Source organism: Epinephelus moara, chromosome 19 (genome assembly GCF_006386435.1).
Source record: "Epinephelus moara isolate mb chromosome 19, YSFRI_EMoa_1.0, whole genome shotgun sequence".
Classification (NCBI taxonomy): domain Eukaryota; kingdom Metazoa; phylum Chordata; class Actinopteri; order Perciformes; family Serranidae; genus Epinephelus; species Epinephelus moara.
Window position 1 is genome coordinate 36,533,848 of NC_065524.1, and position 16,451 is coordinate 36,550,298.

General features: G+C 44.2%; 1 protein-coding gene across 2 annotated transcripts in view; it reads left to right on the top strand.

Annotated features, from left to right (window-relative positions):
* Positions 1–16,451, top strand: part of gfra1a (gdnf family receptor alpha 1a) — a 177,560-nt gene that overhangs the window by 23,551 nt on the left and 137,558 nt on the right. The window contains exon 4 of one of the 2 annotated variants that reach the window (XM_050071297.1): positions 1,928–2,098. The exons of the other annotated variant lie outside the window; for it this stretch is intronic. Coding sequence (XP_049927254.1) covers positions 1,928–2,098 — 171 coding nt within the window. The remainder of the gene's footprint in view (positions 1–1,927; positions 2,099–16,451) is intronic. 2 annotated transcript variants of the gene reach the window in all.

Here is a 16,451-nt window from a genome sequence, read left to right on the forward strand (position 1 = left end):
ATGGCCCAGTGATGGCGGTGTCTGCTGCCGAAATCAGGCCGGTTTATTTGGCTTAATTCTGGGGTGTCATTATCCTGAGTCTCATCTGAGTCGGGCAACTAGGTTCGGCTAAAGGTATGTCTTCGGTCATGCTGAGTTTGGGCTGATTCAGTTCTGGGTCAGGTCATTTTTGATGATGGCCCAGTGATGGCCAGTTTATTTGGCCTGTTTCTGGGCCGTCATTCATCTGGAGTCTCAGCTGAGTCTAGCAACCAGATGCGACTCAATGGGTGCGATCTGGTCCAGTGTTGATTCCATGGCTGCGCCTTGTCCAACAATGCAATGCCACAGTGTGATGTAGTGTGGTGTTTTTGTCACCACATCTGGTTCACTGCATTTACAGACTCATTAAAGTGAAGGCCTTGTTTTTATGCCTGTATGGAATAGAAGTGCTATCATGATGGTATTATACATGCTTGCTCCGCTGGGTCCTGGTGTAACTCGCGTCCATGAAATTCTTGATCATGTAGCATTGTGGTACTTACACATGTCATTTGTTATAGTTGGTTTTTGATGCATGAAGAGTTTATTTGGGTGAGCTTGTGGTCGTCATGCACAGCTTCCCTGCGGTCTGGCGAGGTTCCTTCATATGTTTTCTGTAAGCAAAAGGGAACTTGAAGTTCCCGTTGTAATTTCTACAGAACGTTCTTGCTTCCTGGTGGTACAGCAGTAAACATTTTACTTTCCTGCTTAGCACTTTTTAAAGGTCTCCTCTGGTTGATTGGAATTTACACCCTGTCCCCTGTGATCATGTCTGTCGAAAGTCACAGTGTGTCTGATTAAAGCGGCGTCTCTAACTAACAGACGCCCCCCTTTGAGAATAATAGCTTCACCCCCTTTTTCTCTCGCTTCTCCCTTTGTGCCTCTTCTTTTGATCACAGAACAGCAGCATCCCTGAAAAGCAAACACAGCCTTAAACAGACACACACTCGACTACGAGCCAAAAGTGTACACGCACCCACACATGTGTGAGAACGCATGCACCCGCTGGCACCCGAAAAACACACACAAACAGCATCCAGCTGAGCTCTTGTTCTGTGCCAGTCTCTACTCTCAGAGATGTTAAATGAGGGCATTGATACATAAATTTGCATTTGTTTTATCCACAACCGGCCTCCTAACTAAAAATCTATAACACATGCCCCCAATTTGCCAGGCAGCTTCAGATGCTCCTGTTCCGGGCTTGTTTCATGTGAGGCTAGCGTGACTGTTGAATCGATTGTGTTGTGTGTGTACACTCTCTTCGCACATAAGTGGGCTAAACAGCGATCTTTCACTACACCAATTGTGCAGTTTGTCAATGAGTAATCTACGTAAACACCACTCAAATTGTTCTGTTGTTGCGCTCGGGCTTTTTATTTGTGGTTGCAGCTTTGATTTGAGAGTTACAGAATTCACTGATGTGAAAAGATGTCAGTTGTGGAGGTCGGTGCAGAGCATGATTTTGACCAGCTGTGGTTTCCTTGATTGACACCGATGATAAATTAAAGTTTCTCCTCACTGTGTCTGCTGCGGATAAGAACTATACTCCCTCAGCGATGCTACAGGAAACAGTTCCTCTTTCCTTGTTCTCTTCCTCAGCACTCTGGACTGGTCTCACAACTCTTCCTTTTATGAATCTCAGGAACCATTACAAACCTTGCTCCTCTGTGCCCCCTGTGCTTTTACCTTTGCCTACCTGGACAACACCCAGAATGCGACTCTTGCCCGTCAGCTGAATGATCTGAATGCTCTCTTTCCGGTTCTTGTTTGACCTTTCCCCCCTTTGACCTGTGAGCATCCCCTTTTTTTATCATTTGGAGTCTTGACCTCCCTGTGACCTTTGTGAACCCTGATGACCCCTGATGGCTGTTGGTTGGTGGTCCTGAATGAAGCGCATCTCTTACAGAGGGTGGGGAACCTTGGAGCAGCTCCGCCACCTCGGCTCCAGGCAGGGGGGGCGCCCAGGGCAGGGTATCCCAGGGCAGAGAGCCCGCTCTGGGCAGAGACAGCCCCTCCGCCACGGACCTTCAAGATCCCAGTAGAAACAGGAGAGCTCATCCCAATTGGGCCATACTGGGTAACGAAATAGAGCTGTGTTTGTGTGTGTGTTTGGTTGTGCATGGTTGTTTTACTGAGACAAAGGCACAGAATATCTGCAGCTGATCTTGTGCTGTGTTGGTCACCTGCAGCTGGTTTAATTTGGTATGAACAAGGGTAGAAAAGTAGAAAAACTGTTTTATGTAATTGTATCACACAGCCCGATTACTGTACACACTTCTCATATAGCTTGTTGGGGATTTATTAGTCATCTGGAGAGGTTACAGATTGCAATACAAACATTTGACTCTAGTCCCTGTTGCTTCATAGAGGCATCAAAACAGCCCAGTTACCAGAACATGTTGGCACGGTACATTTCTGCAAACCACAAATGCGTGGAGGAGGGGGTCGTTGATGGCGTGACACCTGGCAAGCTGTAGACGATTGTTCGAGACAAACAAACAACAAAACATGGCTCTTTTTTTAGCAACTTCTCAGCCCCCAAATGCGGATATTTTTTAAGGATCAGTCGCTGTGTTCCCCTCAGCTTTAGAGCCCCAAAATGTGGAAGTTATTAACAACCCATTGCTGTGTTTCTAGCAGTGATAGCGCTACAAAAAGTGGTTGTTTTTTACCAAAACATCACTGCTTTTCCAGTATTTCATTCCGAAGTCATGAAATACCGCCGCTTGGTCAGTGATTTTGGGATCAGAAGCTGACGCCAAAAGCCATCTTTCGCAGCAGTATGATTCATGGATGGGCGGCGTCAGTGCATAAAGCAGACGGATGGCACCTGTTGTGGTGGTAGATACGCTGCTGGATAGCATCAGTTTGAAACACTGCCAGTAATGACATAATATAAGTAGCTGGAAAGTCTCTATAGAGCGGGCAAGAGGGGATGTGGATGGGTCCAATAAAGCCCGGACTTTCACTTGGGCAAGCTGGTCTCACTCCGTAGTCATTGAAAACCAGCACCTCTGGCGTCAGAGGCTGACGATAAAAGCCGTTCTTTCACGTCGGCATGTGTTTTGACTAAATGTAACGTGTAGACGTCGCAGCTTAACATGGAAAGTCCATGACCAGACGCTGATATGTGACGAGGTTGGAGAGAGAATGGTTTGACCTGGGAGCCCGCTGTTCGCTTCCCGTATGAATGTAGAGCCAAACAATGATGTTTTTTTTCTAAAGCTAACCATGTGCGTTTGTTGAAGCCCCAGCATTGGTTGCAGTGTCCAGGAATGTCAAGATCAGATGCAGGGGGATACCTAGCACGAAATATGTAGAGGTGAAAGTCCACTGACAAGGCGGCGATATGTGACGACCTGGGATGAGAACGTTTTTTGTGCCATTGCTGAAACATAAAGTTTCAACGCAAAGTTTCAACATATCCGCGAGGTAATATCATGCAAATGTAACGTATTTGTGGTTTGCAGAAATGGACAATGCCAACATTTTTCTAGTGATTGGGTCATCCACACTCTTTCTTATAATGTATGTGTTTTAGTGTTCTGACCAGTTTTTTAACACATGTAGAAATAGCTGAATCTGAGCATGACTGCACTCTTGGGTTTGCTCTTGGCTCACTTTGTTTATGAAGGAGTTTCCATCTGGAATATCTGTGGGTTATCAAATATCATCTGCCTGTTTGGACCCAGAAAACCACATGTTTGAGTTGTGTCCTGCACTTGTTTTAGTTGAAGCCGACCACATCTGGTCCAGATCAACACCAAAGTATTCAGGTGCTCTTGTAGTTTACAGCAACATCTGAAGTGAGGTGTGATAGTTTAACACATGAGGCTCGTAATGTCGGCTTTACCTCGATCTGTTCACTATGATTTTAGCTTCCTTGGTATGGAATAAAGCTATAGTTATAGATTTTGTTTCCCTTCAGTCCAACTGAGAGAGATGTCAGAGCGTTGGCCTGGCTGTCCGTCTGTCTGTCTGTCTGCCTAGTCAGCTGTGTCAGGGAGGGTTGACATGTCCTTCAGAAGAGTTTCTACAGCAGATGTGCTCTCTGTTGAAAAACTCTGGAGAAGAGAGGGAGGGATGGAACGGGGAGGCGGCAAGAGACAGTGAGAAGTGGGGGGTGGGTAGAAGAAGCAGAGGATATGTCATATTTTGATATTCCCACTGTGCCATTTTGGCTTATGAATTTCCATTTTAGAGGGCAGTCAATGTCTGTGACTGCTACATTAGTTTTATGGCCAAAAACAGCTTATTGCAGGCTGTGATGGTGCAACGGAAATATTTCATTTTGCATCATGGCTTGCTGAAAAGTTGTCTTTGTGAATGAATTTGGTCATTATTTTGCAATTCACGGCATTCTTTCAATTTTGGTGTACATATGCGCCTAGAGGACGCAGCCACGTGGCGTACTAATAGATTCTTGTGCTGGACTGCAAAGACATGAGCATTTTTCACTGACAAATGCACACACAGACGCACAACATCTTTTTGCACGCACAACTGACCAAAGGAGCAAACGCAGAGATACAAACACACACACATTTTCTGCTGGGAGTCTTGCTGAAGGGGGAATTACATCAATAAGGGTTGTGAGGTTGAATCATGCTGAATTGTGTGTCCTGACTAAAAGCTGAGGGGCAGCGCTCACCGTCTCTCTGCCTTTTTCTCTCTCCATTTCACCAGCAGCGTTTCCATCCACCTGGTTTAATGCATATTTTCAATTTGCGCATTAAACACTTGAGTGGAAATGTCAGAAATTATGAAAAAAGTCTGAGAAGTGCAGACGATTTTAACATTTATCTGAGGAGAAAAAATACTGTATTGATGAAGAGAATGTATGAAAAAGGCTAATAGATTTTTTTTAACCATGATGTGGTGCCTGAGTCTGCTTCACCTGCAGCAAAGCACCCCGTGTCTTGCTGCTATTTACTCGTACGTGCTCCCACTGTGCAGAAAGACCAGAACAAATATAGAAAAAAAGAGCAGCAGCATCAGATATCCTGGTGCTCCAGGACGCTACATGACTGCAACATCCCCTGACTGAGTCTGGCAGGTAACCCTGGTTACATAAAAGAGTGGAAATGAAATACCATGATGGACTACAGTGTATATATATTAATATTAACTGATGGAAACATGCACTGATTCACATTTAATTTTACATTTGTTTTCACATTATAATTCACGAAACATTAAAATAGAAAATGCAGTTTGCAACCGTACAAAACATCCTCCGATCAGGGATCAGAATGAAAATTAATTTAAGTGGCAAAGTATGCTGACATGGTTTTTACAACCTATTCTCACTCCCAGATGCTTTGTCACGCCCCCTCGACATCTGATACCCATTAAGCGTCTGTATGAGACACACCAAGCTTTCAGCTGACGATGATGTAGGATAAAGAGTGAGAAAACAGGACTGTCACCCAGGAAACCGCTGTTTGTGTCCCGTGCGAAACCAAAAGTCAACATAATTTAAGCAAGACTACTGAGAAGACAGGATCGGCTAATTACCTGGCTGGTCATTAGCTTCAGAGGTTGGATACTAGCACAGCGAGGCTAGCATCCCACTGGGTTAACTACTGGCTTGGTTGGTCATTAGCTTACAAGGCTGGTTACTAGCTGGTAACGGTTAGTGTTCAGCCAAGCCACTCTCACTCCAACCTCGTCACGTCGACTTTTCACATCGTCATATGACATGCAAGGTACCCTGGGTGTGTTGGTTGTTGATGTTCTGGGACGCTGTGTCAATTTCAACCTGTTGCATACATTGTCTGTTTTCAAAATACACTTCCATTTTCACAGGAAATATATCGTTTGCATACAGTCTCTTTCACAATAAAAGCACTACGTTGGTACAACATCTCAAATTGACATGGTTGGGTTTTGGAAAAAAGAACAGGGTTTGGCTTTACAATCTTATGGGAAGTAAACATCGGCCTCCTGGGTGAAAGTCCTGGTTGTTGGATCCATCCACCACCCCTCCCACACACCCTACTCGGACCTTCGCCTTCTTAATTTACGTTGTTGTCCAGCTGTGTTCCCCCCTGACACTGCCAGAGGTTGTTACACAGTCATAGCGGACGGCTTTTTCACTGGGGTCTGACACTGGAAGTAACTGATCAAGTGGCAGCATTCGACAACTTTGGAGTGAGACTGGGTTGGATCCAACAGGTCTAGTGGTACCACCTTGATCAAATAAATACTAGGCTTCTTGATTTCCACAACCAGCCTGTCAGTCACCAGCGCCAGCTTATCACCAGCCAGAAAAGAAGCTGGTGTTGGCAAGGATATAGCCTCCTTTGACCTCTCAGTAGTCCTAATTTTGTCTCTTATACTGCACCATAAACCATCTTTTCCTAAACCTCATAGTTTCCTGTGAACACAGCAGCTTATTTTGACACTGTATGTAACAGGCAGGAACTCATACGTCCAAAACTGACTCTAGAGGGGAACCTTGAGCGTCATGGTTTAAAGCAGTAGTGTAGTGGTAGTTGATGAGGCGGGTGCTTGAGATGGGAAGCTGGTGTTTCGGATGGTGTAAATGTTTGGTGCTTCACTGTGTAGCAGAACTTTGCAGTGTTTTGCAGTAGGCACAGAAGCTCCACCCCCTCTTCAGACACTTTTAGTTTCACTAAGTGTCTCAGAGAGATGTTCACGCAAAGGTTGATGTGTCGCTTTGCCACTCTCTGCCTGTCACGCCTAAATGTTGCTGCTACAGTCTGCATTGTGTGGGTTTTGCCTGGGTGTGTGTGTGTGTGTGTGTGTGTGTGGGTACGGAGCAGAGTAGTGAGTATTTGTGTGTGTGTGTGTGTGTATGTGTGTGTGTGTCCTCAGGGATGCTGGTGTTGAGATTAATTAAAAACTTGAATCCCTCTGTTCTCAGACAGGAGTTTGGATGCTGCCGAGGGCTTAACTGTAAATACTGTTTCTCCAAAATTGTCATTTAAAAAGATTCATCGTCCCAGGTAATAATTGGCGTCTGAGGCGGCGCAGTGAGGATTTGAAGGAGACTAACTAAACTGACTTCATGAATTGCCTTTTAAACACTTGTTTCAAGTTAACAGGGAAACTAAACGGGCATCTGTCTCAGATCAGATTTCACCCCAGTCTTTTTATTGTAACTCTACTTTTCTAACCTTCTCCATTTGCTTCAACAAAGAAAACAAAAACCGCCACGGCCCGCCTGCCAAACTGTGTAAACTGATCTCCTATAAACACATGGCACGTTATCAAAGTCTTTAACTTTTGGTAAAGGCTTCATGTTTTGTTACTTAAATCAAAAGCCTGGGGTGATGGGTTCAAAAATGCATCTACACAAAGACAAAGCATCAGAGTTGTTCTTTTTCATAAAGAGATAGTAAACATAAACGTCGCCACAGCAAAGGCAGACACCCACCAAGCTGCTGACCTCTGTTTGAGACCAGCAAACAACAAAACTGCTTGTTGTTTGTCCAGGATGTTGCCACCAAAACCAGATATTTTAAGCCAAAACATGATCTACTCCTTACGATGAGGGACTTTATCAGAGGAGAGGGGAGGCTGGGAAGTGACTTTTTCTTTACGACAAATATTTTTCATTGAGTCTTCCTGAGCGACTGCCCAAAAATGTACGACCCTCCCTCCACCACCTGAATTACTTATTAGATTTTAAAACACACCACTTGATGTTTGAAAGTTAAAAGTTAAAGGTTAAAGATGAAATCCTGAAGTTGTTTAGTTTGTGCAGACGATTTATTTTTGGCCAAATGTTAATTAAGACATACAGAAAAAAAAGACTTTGTTTAAATATTGCTTTTTAAAGTTTTTTTTTGTGACAGAGGTGTTCATCAGACATGACATGTGCCGAGGGTTATGGGTAAAAAAAAAATGCATCTACAAAAAGACAAATAAAGCATCAGAGTAATTTATTGTCATCAAAAAGAAAGAGTAAACATAAACATTGCCAGAGGAAAGGCAGACACCCACCAAGCTGCGGACCTCTGTTTGATCAACACATTCTCACTCCAACCTCATCCAGATATGACGTCCAAGGTACCCTGGGTGTGTTGGTTGTTTGCTGAAACACCCCAAATTGACTTTTTTATTCATTCAACAACTAACGCACATGGTTAGGTTCAAGAAAAAAGAACAGGGATTGGCTTTATAATCTTACAGGACATGAACACCCCTCTCCTGGGTGAAAGTCAGTGTTTGTTGGACCCATCCGCCACCCCACCCACCTGCCCCAGTGGACGACGTCCTGCTTCATTTCCCCCTGATGCCACCGAGCCACCTGTTTTCAGCTGGGATTGTGCCACCAAAACCAGATATTTTAAAACATGATCAAAATATGAGGGAGGTAGCTGGGATGTGACTTTTTTTTGACCATCCACAGCCACAGATATTTTTCTCTGAGCCTCCCTGAGTGATTGGCAGAAAATGCATGACCCTCCCTGCAGCATGCTTTAGTTAATTACCCTTTGATTGACAAGGAAGGCATCCAGGCACTCAGAAAAGGAAGGAAAACCAGTAAGGAATTATTAAAAAGCCTTCTTGTAGTGGCTAAATCATAAAAGAGCCAACATGTTTCGACCACTGCAGGTCTTTCAGGCACTGTCAGGGCTTTCAAAAGAGATCTTACTCCTTGATGTCTGAAAGTTAAAAGTTGTAGATGAAATCTTGGAATGGAAAAAAGCCTTGTTTGTTTTTTCAATGTTGTCGTGTATGCTGATTAAGTCGTGCAATCAGTTTGATTTGGCCAAATTTTAAATGCAGAATAAAGTGATTTAAATTCAGATTCAGTTCCGACAGCAGCGTTTGTCACACATGATGTGTCCCAAGACTGTCAGAAATTTGAAAATCCAACGATAATTTCTGTTTTTACAGTTTCTGGCTGTGTAATTTTGGCAGTTTTTAAGAATCAGTCCTGAAATAAATACAAAGTATAACCATCTAACTCTGTATGCCCCTCCCCTAAGTCAAAATAAAAAACATAAGTCCCTCTCAAGTGCTTTGAAAAATATTTGACATAACTTTTTTCCACCCCCATCCCCTCTTATAAGTAACGAACAGTCCCTAACCAAATGGTTTGTGTGCTTAAACCTAACCACACATAAACCACAGCATTGTTGAAACATAAAAGTTCAATGTTTCCACTATGTAAAAAGGTACAAATGTTACGTAAATACCAGCTTTTATTTGGGCGATTGGGTTGTTTTTAAATGTAAACCCTTCAAGTGAAGAATAAAAGTGTTAGACTATATAAGGCAATAATTTTCCCCCTCTTTTAAACGCCTTGCATTCCTGGAGTCTGTCATGTGGAGAACAGCTCCATGTCAGATTAAAAGCAGACCCTTTGGAGAACAGCTTCACCCTCAGCTTTCTCTTTTTTGTTTTTCAGGCAAGTCAAAATGCTTCCTTAAGCCAAGAAGTTCAACTTCTCAGCGAGAGGATGTGGAATAGTTTCTTGTGTGAGAAAGCACATCATAAGGGGAGGCTGAGTTTTGCACTTCACAGGCAACTGACAGTTTGAGACAACAGCCAGAATGAAAGTGAGGAAGGTAGAAAAGTCTTTTCACAGTCATCACAAAGATTCATTGCAGAACAAGATGTTTCTGCTTTTAATAATTCTGATATGTGGAAGTAATTTTACAGTGTTTAAGTACTGTTTTTCCACAGTGTCAGATCAGACACTGTGGCAAGGAAGTTAAGTTCTTGTTAACACTGTGCTACATTACAGAGAAATACAAACCGTACTAATGAACCTTCATTAATATAGGCCTATATTTTATCTACAAGTGCACGACACACACTGAGCGAGCCGCCTGTTAATGACGCTGTGGGCTAATGGGCATGTAGCTACTTCCATGTTTCAGATGATACGTCATGTTTGTAGTCGACCAATGAAGATGAGTTTACATATCACCTTGGGTTCGTCCTTCACCTTCTCAAAATGATCCCACACTTTGGATTTCCTGCCCGACATGTTATTAACTAGCCTGTGGAATAACCGCAGGTACCAGCCCTGGAAATTAACCTGACTCCTGTCTGATTGCTGAGCGTGGACACTTCCTGTGTCTGTCCTTTCACATTAAAGTCACACATGGTCCAGTCATATAGGTTTGGATTTATTTTGACAAGGTGCAGCAGGAAAGCATTCACGAGTCGTCTTCCTTTATAAGATTGGCATAGTATCAACCACAAAACTAGCCATCCCACCTTCGGCAGTCCTGTGACATCATCCATCCACTGAGTGAGAGCATACGGGTCGGCCAGTCTGGTCCCGTTGGTCAGTGTTTACTTATTCAAGTAACACTGGCGGTCCCGGAGAGTGAGTTACCTGACATGGTGCGTTGGTAAATTCAGTCTGACACTCTACACTAAAATGAGAGCCCTGTTGGTGGAAGAAACGGAGCGTTATATTTCACATTCACTCCGCTCGGCGCTCTGCTGCTCTGTCTCCACAGACAGAGTGTCCAGAGTGTGCTCTGCAAGCCCCGCCCACCAAAAAACATCATACTGTTTACTAACAGTCAAAGGGTCTATAGGCTACCAGGAAATATAAAAGAAAAAGAAAACATAATGAGGGCTGGACCTGGCTCCCGGCCCAGATTTTCGGTGCATCCTTGGTTCAATTAGAAAGTAACTTTGTACATTTCATTATTATTTTCCAATGTCATTAATTATTTTACATTCAATTGATTCAACCTAAGATAATTTTGAACTCTAAATATAGCTGCAGACCAGGCTAAGCACACCTTCGACTGTGATTTCCGTGGCAGGGATCAGACCTGTGATTTCCCCCGTGATTATCTCCACCACCCAGAAACCCGCTGTCATCATCTTGTAGCCTCGTCAGCTCAGGAGATTTGGCCACCGGCCTGCTGTCTTCTGGATGAAGCGTTATTAAATGAGGAAGACTAAAATCTCCTCCCGAACCAAATGAGTCATGACTGTCTGAAAGAGAGAGCTTATTTTAAATCAGCATTCTTAGTCAGAGGAGCTTACGCAGGGCCACGCCCCGAGCGGTTATCCTCTCGTTCCATTCTTAGAAACTTTGCACTATTCTCACAGCCTTAATATAAAATACTGATGATTAATTAGAAACAGGGCTGTGAGGTAAATATATTATTTAGCTCTGTAGCAGTGTTAAATGTTTTAAATTTGCATTTTTAGAGGAAACCTATTGCACCTCGTAAGGCAAATATAACTAATCTGCATAAAATAAGTGTGGAACGTGGGGGAGGGGGGAGATGGGAGAGATGTGGGGATGGTAAAGGTGAAACAGTCACGCACACACACAGAGATGTGAGACATATTTGAGTTAGGTAAACAGCTGCGGTAACGTAAAGGTCAGTGAGCATCATTCAAACAGTGACAGTCACACTGGGATATTCATCCAGCAGCACTGGTCACTGTCACGAGTCATAAAGCACAAAAGCATCTGACTGTATTGATTGTTGGTAGTTGGTGAATAATTCATGACAGAGACGTGTGTGTTTCCACTGAGGAGGTACTCAAAGTGTACATCAAGCTGTCTGAGTGGGCTGGTTGTGTATTTTTGTATCAGCGTTACATCATTCCTTGAATCGATCAGCCATCAGTCTGACGATGATAAGCGTATGGGGGTAAGGGCCAGTATTTCTGAGCAGCTATGTGACCCACCCACCAATCAGCGTCCTCACCTGTTGCTCCAACACATTCTCACTCCGACCTCATCACATATCGACATTTGGTCATAGACTTTCTGCTTCCACATCTGGGTGTGTTGGTTGTTGACGATCTGGAGTGCCGTGTCAATTTCAGCCTGTTACATTCATTGTCTGTTTCACAGGAAATTGACAGTTTACATACAGTCCCTTTCAAAATAAAAGCAATACGTCGCTACAACAACGCAAATTGACTTTTTTTCCTTCAAATGCACAGATGCACGTGGTTGTTTTTTTTTTTTTTTAAGATATTTTTTTAGGGCATTTTTTGCCTTTAATTGATAGGACAGCAAAGTGTGAAAGTGGGAGAGAGAGAGGGAGAGACATGCAGCAAAGGGCCACAGGCTGGAGTTGAACCCAGGCTGCTGCGGCAACAGCCTTGTACATGGGGCACCTGCTCTACCACCAAGCCACCGACGCCCCACACGTGGTTATGTTTTGCCAAAACACACACATACAGTAGTTGCGTTTAGGAAAAACGAACAGGGTTTGGCTTTACATTCTTATAAGAAGCGAACACTGGCCTCCCGGGTGAAAGTCCGTGGTTGTTGGACCCACCCGCCCTACTCGGACTATTGACCCCTTAACCAATGCTGTTGTCCAGCTCGTTTCCTCCTGGTGCTGTCAGGCGCCATTGCAGATTAACGCTGACCAGCAGAGTATCATACCGATGGGTTTTTTTATTGGTGTCTGACACTGGAAGTCCCTGACCAAGCTGTGCCTTCAGAGTAAGAGTGGGTTGGATGGACCTGTCACAGTTTGGCCACTGTGTCGAATTGGCCTCAAAGCCAGGTGCTGTTTCTGAGGGCTGATTTATGCCCAACATTGGAGATGGATATGGAGACGGACTGAGCCTTCTGTCCTGTTCATTTTGTCCCTATTTGTGCATTTTTTTCTGAAAGATGATGGATACAGATGAAACAGAGCAGCACCACCAGAGATTGTGGGGCTTTGTAGCGTTGATCAAGCAAGTTACAGCCGCAGAGACGAACCAAACAGAATTAATCGTTTCTTTTATTTCAACAACAAAAGCATGTGGTTGGGTTAAGGAAAAAAGAACAGGGTTTGGCTTTACCATCCTACGGTAAGAGAACACTGCTCTCCCGGGTGAAAGTTGGTGTTCGTTGGAGCCATTCACCCTACTTGGACTTTCGCCACCTTACTTTCATTTTTTTCCTGCTGCATTTCCCTCGTATCATGCCAACGACAGCTTTAAAAGACAGCTTGCTTCGTCGATGTCTGACACTGGAAGTCACCGCCCAAGCACCAGAATTCGACGACTTCGGAGTGAGACCAGGTTAGCTGCGCCCATGACCCAGCCTCTAGTTGAGAAAGGAATGTGCAAATATGAGCATGAATGACACATTTTGCTTGTTTTAATTACTATTTTCTTTAATGATTAGTTAGGGAACCATCATTTTGTAAAATATCACAAATAAGAGTTCGGTATCACAAAATGATTCCACTCAAAGTCAATAAAAAAGACGGATGAATTTTATTTACAAAAATCACAAGTCACACATTTGCCTCAAAGGGCTTTAAAATCAGCACATCTCTGTACATCAAATAGGATTGCATTTTGATCCTGTCCTTCATCTGTGCTCGAGCGCCTGCCAATTTTGAGTGAGGCATTTAAGCCATTTAATATCACCACTGCAAAGTTTAGCTGCTACGACACAGTAATGAGTGATTTATCCGAGCTACAGGAGGAGAAATGAGACTAATGAACTGTTGGAAGGAAACATATTTAAGGAGGTTAAGAAAAACCAACAAACCCTTCATTAGGCAAATATGCACACCAGGGCCGGGTTGGTAACATGACATTATGAGTCTTATTTACTCCAGACATTTCAGCTCCTCCGCTCGCTCATCTCCCCCTGCGTTATTTGTTCGAGCAGAGCGGCACAGGTCAGCGAGCGTGGCGTGAGCCCCCTGAAGGAAACCGTGGCAGTCGACTAACCAGGCGGGAGCGAGATACCCAACACAACCCCCACAGGTTACTGGCACTGAGCCACAAACACCTCGCAAAATATCACACCCACTGTTCGTCCGTTTGCATTTCAGATTTTCCACCGGCGCACACACATACACACACGGGTACTTTGCACACATGCATGCCAAAAGAGACGATAATGACAGCAGGAGCATTCCAGGAGAGAGCTCAAAATAACACATAGAAAGAGTATTATGAGAATTGGAGCTGGCATGACCATACCACCTTAAGGGGATGCAGAGCGCTGTATGTGTGTGTGTGTGTGTGTGTGTGTCAGTGCTGCTATTATTCATAGATTGAGACAGACATGGTGTGAGTGGTTTTAAGGTCAAAGAAGACAGCAAACAGTGAAGCTGGCCGACCCGGGGTCAGATCACTTGAGGCTGTTGGAGTGGACAACTTGCTGAGCAAAATTAGTTTTTCAGAAGTCTGAATCGAGTCATTTTGGAATAAAAAAAACGACTTAAGTATCACCCTGCTGATTTGTTATGATAGAGACGGAGATAGAAAAAGAGCCAAACAGAGACGGAGATGGGAGAAAAGAGGCAGAGACAGATGCCCGCTGTCCCTGCCACATCTCTCTTTGTGTGTGTGTCCATCATGTGCTGTGGTCGCTCACAACTTGTACTTCATCCATTATTCACAGCTTCGCATTGACTGAAAGCAGGAGACTTATCGCCATCCAGCCAGAGGGAGGGAGAGGTGAAAGGGACATAATGTGCGATTGGACTGGCGAGAGGGCTGCACGGCCAAACGCGCTAATGTGCATCACGGGTGTGTGTATGTGTGCGTGTGCGTGTGTGTGTGTGTGTGTGTGTGTGTGTGTGTGTGTGTGTGAGCATGAAGTCGGCCTTGTTGTGCGTGCTGCAGAGCGCCAGGTGTCCTGATGTGTGATTCACAATACACCGCTGCCGTGCCTGTGGAGGATATCCGTTTAAATCACCGATGTTGACACACATGCACGTACTCCCACCAAAGTGCTGCCTCTGCTCTGTTCTGTGGACTGAAAAATGAGCAGGGGCACTTCTTTCCCAGTGCTCCCAGTATGCAGCGATAGTGGAAAGCCAGTGGTAGCTCAGACCCTGGTGGGCAGTTTGACGTGGCACCATGGAGCCTGTTTCGACTCGGTGCATTACACTCCTGAGGACGAGGTGGAGGACTTGGCGAAGAGGGGAGAACTTTTGGCGGGAAGTGACGACATGCTGGCGTATCGGACATCAAATACACTTACTACATAAAACATTCCTTTCATTCAGACGAGCAGAAATGAAACTTATTTCGCTTTGGCGCTCAAATCGTCATATAATGAGCAACAAAACATACGATTGTCTTCAGTTCCATCTAAATCAGGTTCCAAACAAACCCCTTCTCTTCAGGGAGACCATTAAAGCCGCCCCGTCCTGACGCTACTCTACCAGAACATAACTGTGCACAAAGGCCTTTGACTTTTTGTTAAATTCTGCTTCACAGAGGGTTCTGCACTGTAATTGCTTTTAATGAGACATTGTGTTCCCAATTTAGGCTTAGCCCACAGATATGCTTTCTTTATATATGAGTGTTATTAATATTACACTGCAGCCGCTTTTAAAAAGTAAGTAAATTGATCATACAACACAAAACAAAAGAAAATCATCTCAGATTTCCCAATTATAGACCTCTCTACTCACACTTATATGCTAATGTAACAGTGCACTGGTTTGGAAGTTCACAGCACTTGCAGCTGTCTCACCATAATCCACAATTTGTTGCAGCCATGGGCACTTCCTGTGTGTCCTTCATGCATTTTGTTGCAGGACAATAGCGTCCGTCAACAGCACAGTCAAATCCGAGTACATTTAGTATCTCTGCTGAAGTTGTTGAGTTTACTTTATACTTTATTTTGTCACTTTTTCAGCACAAAACATCCTCAAACGTGCCTTGAATTAGAATGGATGTATCTAAAGTCAAATTAAAGGTGGTTTGATAATCATATATTTGGAGTTTAAAGGTCCAGTGTGAAAGGTTTAGGGGGTTTAGGTGCTTCAAGCAGCGAGGACTGCAGATTGCAACCAGCTAAAACTTCTCCTGGTTAGAATTTCTTCAGTGTTCATTGTTGAGGAGGTTTTTATCGTGAACCGAATTGTCCACAAAACCTCACCAAAACAAATGGACTTGGTAAAAAATCAATGAACGATGAAATTGGTGTTGGGGTGCCCGGTAGCTCATCTGGTAGAGCGGGTTGCTGAGTCCTTGTCCTCTGGCCTGAGGTCTTTTGCTGCGTTTCATACCCTGTCTCTACCTCTTTCACACTTAAGCTGTTCTGTCAAAAAAAGGCAAGAAGCAAGAAAAATAACCTTAATAAAAAAGCTCCTTGCAGAGCAACACATTCTCACTCTGACCTCCTCACATATAGATGTTTGGTCGTGGACTTTCCATGTCCAGATACATCGTCCAAGGTACCCTTGGTGCGTTGGTTGTTGACATTCTGGGACAGCTTGTAACTTTCAGCCTGTTACAACCAACCTGAATCAAGCCAGCACAAACCCCAACTCTTGGGGACTGGACAGCCCTGACTCCCCGCCAGATCAGCAAACTTTCTGTTGCTGCTGTTACACAGGTTAGACCCACCTCTGCCGCTGGCCACCAGCACGCTGTGACACTGTTCGTTATAACACATTCTCTGTGTTGGTGGTAGATGTTTTGGGACGCCGTATCAACGTCAGCCTGTTACATGCATTGTCTTCTTTCAAAATATGCATTTTCCC